The 7,714-nt window shown below is 40.4% G+C and overlaps 1 protein-coding gene across 1 annotated transcript in view; it reads right to left on the bottom strand.

The window, feature by feature from the left end:
• Positions 1–954: 954 nt before the first annotated feature.
• GEM (GTP binding protein overexpressed in skeletal muscle) overlaps positions 955–7,714 on the bottom strand; it is an 8,295-nt gene continuing 1,535 nt past the window's right edge. Inside the window, 3 exon segments of the mRNA XM_014518212.2 lie at positions 955–2,166; positions 3,442–3,646; positions 4,410–4,486. Of these exon segments, the coding sequence (XP_014373698.1) occupies positions 1,889–2,166; positions 3,442–3,646; positions 4,410–4,486 (560 nt within the window). The 3' untranslated portion in view covers positions 955–1,888.

Genomic DNA, 7,714 nt, shown 5'->3' with positions numbered 1-7,714 from the left:
TGAGAAAATTAATTCAATGAAACTGATGTGATGGGAGGAAAAAGCTCTCCACTTATTCCTGACATTTCCTGTACTAATCTGGAATGGGGCAACCTTCTGTTAGTTCAGCAGCTCTGAACAATGATGTTGTGATGAATATGCTGTTTGAACTGCTTTAGACAGACAAAATCCAAAATTTTATACAGGCCAATCAAAAATATGTGTTTATTTAAATTGACCTCTTTCTGGTACACTCATAGATTGATAGTGACAGCATTCTTGCCTCTACTCTGTTGTAAATACTGAATTATAATACTGAAGGCAACCTATGGGAATATTTATTCCACAAGACATATGAACATCACATATGTCATCCTACAATGACATTGGTCATCCTACAGTGAGGTGTATTATGCTCATAGCCATAGAATCATTTCTATACAATAGTCGGGTTATATAGAGTTAGTGTCAAATTGTACTGTGGTTGTCCTCTAGATGAAACAGGATTCTACCCATACAGTCTGCCTAAACCTAGCAACATTTCTTCTATCAAAGCTGTCAGCAGAGGTGGTGGATCAAGCCTCTAGTGAACATATCTTGGAGAATACAGGATGTGGGATTCACATCCATCTACTGCAGTAATTATATAACACCTATCACCTGAGCTTAGTACCTGAGCTATGAATCTGGCTATCAGTTTGGAAACTAACTTAAGAGATCTCCACAATAGGGATAACAATGTTTACTTTCTACAGTAAAATGTTTTGAGCTTGTGAACAAAATGCACAGAATTAAGATGCACATAAATTAACTGTTGTCATTGTCTTTATCACTACACTACCACTTTGGGTACAAGGAATAATGTGTATTAATAGCCTCAGTAGTCTTTACTTTGTTGACTACTCCATATTCCAATAACTTCATTGTACACTCACACTTCATAAGCTTTCCAAACAAACAAAATCTTTTCTTGAACTGTAAAAAGACATTTTGGGGATTTCTTGATGAGGCCCAAAAGCAGGGGCATCTTTTATTTATTTTATTACAAGGCATGTAAGTAAAAACTTGCATTATCTGAAAAAGATATTAGATAGAAAACAGTAATAAAATTTCCTATTTTGTTAAGAAACTTGATAATAAATACATTTTCCCCAATATTAAAAAATGCCTGTTATCTTGCAAGATAATAAATACAGCATACATCTGGCATACACAAAGGCCAAATCTGGGTACAAAAAGTCTACATGCTTTCTTATAAAAGCTCAAGTGATTTTAAAATGTTTTGGCATCTTGCACTTGATGCTATTTTTAATCTGACGTTTTCTATTAACAATCCCATAGTATGAAAATCATAAAGGAAAACTCTTTGATTAGAAGCATTTTTCCATTAAAAGTTAGAGATGTATATGTTCATGGATACTACTCTGGAAACAAGAAAGTGTTGTGGTGGCTATTCTACAGAAATGCAGATTTTCAGCTGTAGGTACTTAAGAAAATGAGATGAATTAGTTGGTAAAAAATCATTTCCCAAACCATTCCTCATTTCTGTACATTTAAAAAAATAAGAAGAATTTGTTCCCCAAATCACAATGATTTTAGATTCTTATGCTATAATCCAAAGGTAAAGGAAAAACAAAAAGTACATTCCCAAATACTCCCCAAGTATTAAGAGTGGGGTGTCCTGGTATATGACAAAGTTTTTTTTCTCTTTTTAAACTACCAATAAAAAGATAAGAAAGACTTTTCCATGCATTATGGTGTGCTTGTAGCCATCACATTTCATCACAATCACAACTGTGAATCCAAGTCAATTTTTGCCTCATAATCCAATCTAATATAGATTGATTATTGTTCACAATATGGTTAAATAATGTCCATAAAAGAGAACATCTGATATTGTCCAACTTTCCTAAAGTACTGACAGGTCATGACATGACTTAGATTTCAGTTTGAAGGCCATATTCTTGTTGTTCTTGGCCACTATTTTGCCCCAGAACCGCCTGGCTTTCTTGGGAATGCTCTCTCTCCGTTTCTGGTAGGCCAGCCTCCTCTCATTCTTTTCCTTGCTGTCCCTCCGTAGCCGGACTTGTCGCACAATCCCTTCAAACAGCTCTTTCACATTGTGCTGGACGGCAGCAGAAGTCTCAATGAACTTACAGTCAAACACAACAGCGCAAGCACGACCCTCTGCAAAATCACAAAGCAGATTTGTCATTGGATTAGCATTTGGTATTTGCACATTCTTTAAGCAAAAGGGGAAAAGGCAAAACTGCTGAACAGTACAATGTACAGTACAGTGTATGTCCTCTCTGTAAATCATCTTAATGGATCCATTTGTACTGTAAATTTTAGTGAGTCATATTCTGAGGCAATAAGATAGTGATTATTGAGCGCAAGAAATTACTTGTTCCATTTACAGCCATAATTCCAAAATGAAGCTTCTATCTTTACTGAAACAACCTTGTATGTGCCAAAGCTCTGACGTGCACACTTAGGGGGTTATGGTCTTAAATGCCTGATTTGTGGCTGCAAATACAGGGCTTGATCCTTCTGGAACTGAAATCAGTGACAAAACTTGCAATAAACTTTGTATGGGTAGGAATGGCCCAGAGATCACATACACAAATCAAAGTTTTGAATAGCAAAACCTCTGGTGTGGAGAGTTGAACCTTAGATATATGCAAAACTATGCCTGGGATTTCAGAAGTCTCTCTAACATTGTGACCATTGTTTTTGTATATTTGAGCCTGAACTGAATATAACAATCTTCTTTTTATACAGATACCAAATTGCTGTCACTCCTTTTCCCTCTGAACACATCAGCTGGAAGTCTCGGGGGATGCTGTCTGTATAGTCAAATGGCAATTAGCCACCCAGACTGCAAGGAATGATGGAATGAAAACAGGAAACATAGGAAGATATTTCTGAGCATTTCCCCTTAGAAGAACTGTGATGCAGACCTCAGCGAACACAGTATTCACTCCAGATCAGCTCTTTTTACCCTCAAGTAGGGGCATAGTGGAGGTAGTGCTGAAGAGCTGGAAGAGGGAGAATACCTCAGGCAAGGTCAAGCTCTATAGTAAGTAGTCATGGGAATGGATTGAACCCCAAGGTGGGTAATTTTTCTCCTTAATTTCTGGTTAGGGGGAACTATTTTACTGTACTGTTGCAAACACTGGCATCTCATTCAGGGATAACTCTCCAGACAAACATCTAGCTGACTAAATACCTGATCCAGCTCCTATTAAGATGAATTACATCCTTTCCAGTCACATTCATAGGAACTGAGTCAGGGCCTTAAACTGGGTTTTCAGGGCATGAGGTGAATCATTTGTTTGGCTTTTGCTGCTGATCCATTCCACCCACTTCATAGAGTATTTTACTGAGTGCTCATTAGTGGGAACCCTGTCAGTAGGTCAAGATCCATGTTTACAGAGTGGTTGTCACCATAATTTTCCATACCTGCCACAGAGACTTCACGGCACCTGACAAGGTCACTTTTGTTGCCCACTAAAATAATAGGAATATCTTCTGTCTGGCGTGCTGTGCGGAGCTGTATTCTGAGTTCAGAGGCTTTCTCAAAGCTTGCTCGGTCTGTGATGGAGTAGACAATCAAGTATGCATCTCCTACTTGCATGCAATGATCTTGGATCCATTCACTTTCACGCTGATAAAATAAGACAGTTATGCTATCATTAGTAAGGTTTGGCTTTCTTGCCCAGCTCAGCTTTTACAAAGAAAATCTATTAACGATTCCAAATACATTCACATTGTAGCTTTGCTGGGTAAGGTTTTGATTACAGTGGGCACATCTACACAAGACTCTGTGCAGTAGCACATCACAGCACTGAATAATACTGCACAGTAGTGCATCACAGCATAGACAGTGTTAATACACTACTGTGCAGTATTATTAGGCTACTGTACACTAACATCACTTAGAAGACATTTTCTGGCACTACTGTGCAGTAACTGGAGTTACTGTGCATTTATTTAGTACTTGCTAATACAAGTACTAAATAAATGCAGTAACAACTGTGCAGTAGTGTCTTGTATAGACACATACAGTTACAACAATGTAAAACCAGAGATTACTACTGTTCTCAGTGGTGATCATATGGTTAACAGGGCCAGTTTGGTGAGCAGACTTCATTGTGTGCATGGCTGGACTGAATTTGTCTCTAAATGTGTTTCAGGCTTTTTTAGTTTTTAATTAAAAAAAACCAGAAAAAAGAATTTCCATGCCACTCAAACTCACATGTACAAACTTCAGATTTTTAAAGATTTCCTATAACTTCAATTACTATCAAATTTTGGGTCAGACAAGCTTACTTGTTCAATATGTGTTTGTTCCTAGCACATCTATAATTACAACTCAGTCATACTTTATTTCCCTCTAGCACTTGAATAGGACAGAAGTTATGACCTACCTTATTTTCCCACATGTCAAGCAGTATAACGGTCGCACTTTCACCATCCACCATCAAGGTTCGTTCATACATGTCTTCTAAAATGAGAATCAACCGTATCAGTTAAATGTTATCTCCTCGCACCAGGTACATATCAACAAAGAAAAATGGACGCATCTGTATAATTTGTTCCTACTTTAGCAGAGGTCTGTTTAAGTCCTGTTCACTTCTGGTTTAAGTCTGTTGACCTCTGTTCAGCTTCCTCTACATGCACAAGCAGTGAATCTGGCCCTGTCTTTACTGTTTGTCTTAATTTTCATGATAAATGAATGAGCCAGAAAGAGCTTGCAGTCATTATTTTGGCTGAAATTTTCTGCAATCCAATGTGGGGGACAAAAATTAAAACCACTGGATGAAATAGCCAAATGCTGAACATCTGACCCCCATGGGAGCAGCAAACAGACGTGCAGACTCCAGTGAGACAGTAATGGAAAATATTTGCTTTCACTCTAGCAGGGATGGTTTACGGGTGAACAATCACTAGCGCTGCAAGCAGTTTGGTCATCAGATAGCCAGAGTAGAAAGGAGGGGCATGTAAGTCAAGGAGCTGACCATGTTACCCTGCTTTTCTTTCCTGTGTTGCTGCTTCCACTTAATATTAGCATTAAAAGAGCAATTAAAGAGCTGATGAGGCATTGTGTACAAGTTTAGATAATATGTGGTAGTCCCGGCTTTCTTCTGAATGACAGACTGAAAAATTCACACTTGGTCTGTAAATCCCACAAGTGCTATAGAGATGTGGAAATATTCTCTTAGCTCTTACAGAGATCAAGACATGCTGTAAAATTTAGGTCTGGGTTGGAGTTCTAGTCCTCTCCTGGCTCTCAGAGTTTGGTGTGCTTAGATGGATGATTTGGGGTGGCCTTAGCTGTAGCCTTGTGATACTACTAAGAGTAATAAAATCCAGAGTTCTGGCCAATGACTTCTAAATTTATTACCTCCATCATCATGTTGCTCAGAGGCCTATCCAAACCATGCTTGCAGAGGATATTACTGGGTCTCAACTCTCACCTCATAAGCTCTTGCTCTGCTTCTAAGTGAACTTTCCCCTAAATCCCAAGCATAGCCTTTCCTACAAGCCAAGAAACTGTGTTCATGGACTAGACTGAGCCAAGAAGCGTTAAAGAATACCCACATGTTCACAAAGAAAACAGATATTCCACATCAACTTTAAATTTGGAAACTCTTTGTAAACAGGGACTGATTCAGCCGGACATTGCTGACACTGTCTGTCACCATTTAGGGCTCAGAGCTGACAGAGCTGTTGGGGTAAGGGACCTACAAGGACGAATGCAGAAAAATAACCCTAACTCAATTCACTTTTAGACCCAATAACCAGTTATCTGTGCAGGTTACTTTTAAAGCTGGTGGAAACCAGCAAATGGCACTTGGCTTTATTCTTTCGTGAAATGGGTATTGCCATCCTTGTCTTAGCTTTCTACAACTCTTTCCATGCTAAATGGTCAAATCTAAATCTAGTTCATTCAGTTGGACATCAACATATCAGTAAAGCCAAAAAGGGAGGGGCAGGCACTACCAAGAAAAAAACTAGTTCTTTAGTATATGTGTGCAGAAGCTATACACACATGATCACATTACTTGAAAGTATTAAGCACAGCAGGCCAGATTCAACATTGACTTACAGCCCAGACAATCCTAATAAAGGTAATGGAATTGCATAGAGTATAAGTCAGCACTAAATGTGAGCAAATAGCTCATTTCACATCTATTTCTAAGATGCCTCTAAAAAAGGAGAAATATAATAACAGAAAGTTTTCTAATATCTCAGCATATTTGGCCTTGAAAATCTGTCATAGCCACACTCCAAACAATGCTGATAGCAGGGCAAATGAAAGAAGAAATCATATAATTTAAATGGAGGAGCATAAAATATGCTGAGTAGGGAGTTCATAAAGCAAGTCAGCTATATTTTCTGGATTGCCCAAGGGATCATATTTAACCATTTGTTTCCAACACTTTGGCCAATTCTGAGCAGGTTACGGGAGGTGAAATGCTTGTCTGCTCTTGGAGAGCCTGTTTAGAAAGTTGGTCATCTGTAATAGGTTTAGAACCACTTGAAGCCTCAATTCAAAACAATTGGAGGATTCCTGTATAACGGGTGATCCTTCCAGTGCTGGTCACACATGTTTGTAGCCCAGGGAGCTGACAGATGTGCAGCTCCCTGCTCTATTCATGATGCCTCACAGCAAGTGCCATGAGTTAGAGTGACCCCTGCCCACCCCTGACCCAACAGGCATTTGCTATTGGGTCAAGGGGGTTGGGGATTGAGTTCCACTTCGGAGCCAATCCAGGAGGAGCTGCCTGTCTGCAGCCTCTCTCCCCTAGCCCTGCCGCCCCCCTCCTAGCCCTGGTGCTGTCTGCAGGATGGGAAGGGGGAGAAAAGAGGGGGAGGGAGCTCTGGGCTAGGGTTTGCCCAGCCTGGAGCTGCCTCCCCTCCCTTCTCCCCTTCTTTCTTGCAGACAGCACCAGGGGCATGGCTGAGCTGCATTAGCCCAGCTCCAATCACATGCAGGGACAGACAGAAGTTAATGAAGGTGCTCCGCTTTGAAGCATCTTCATCTGAACCCTCAGTACATGGTTAGTTTGTCGCACAATTGAGTGCTTCTACAGCACTCTGCAGCCATGCACTTCTGTCAGAGCATGGCTGTTGAATGCTTTCAAGGGGCCAATCATGTGACAAATGTCACTTCTATCAGCACCACCAGTGATGGAGCACAAGAATATCAACACTGCACTAGGGCTTCTGGCATGTTACAGACAAAGACACAAAACCGCTTTTCCAGAGGGAATGTGTTCCTTTTAGATGAGTAAGTAAATATCTGTATTCCCAGCTTGTGGGAATACACAAGCTGCTTTTGGGCCCAAGATTTTTAACTATGAGTCAGAGTAAGTGCTGGATAGTTCTTGGGCCTGTGTTGGAGGAGAGGGGCACAAGTCACTTTCCCTTTTGTCCTTCACGGAAACTTTACATAAGCAGCCAAAATTCTTTGTTGTCCTGACCACAAAAAACAGCTCTGGGTTGGCACAGATTGAGAGGCGACCTTGTGGCTGCCTATAAGTTCATCACGGGGGCACAGAAGGGAATTGGTAAGGTTTTATTCACCGAGGCGCCCCCAGGGGTTACAAGAAATAATGGCCACAAGCTAGCAGAGAGCAGATTTAGATTGGACATTAGGAAGAACTTCTTCACAGTTAGAGTGGCCAAGGTCTGGAACGGGCTCCCAAGGGAGGTGGTGCTCTCCCCT

This window comes from Alligator sinensis, unplaced genomic scaffold, assembly GCF_000455745.1.
Source record: "Alligator sinensis unplaced genomic scaffold, ASM45574v1 scaffold273_1, whole genome shotgun sequence".
Classification (NCBI taxonomy): domain Eukaryota; kingdom Metazoa; phylum Chordata; order Crocodylia; family Alligatoridae; genus Alligator; species Alligator sinensis.
The sequence above is the reverse complement of the archived record's forward strand: the minus strand, read 5'-3'. Positions and strand labels throughout refer to the sequence as shown.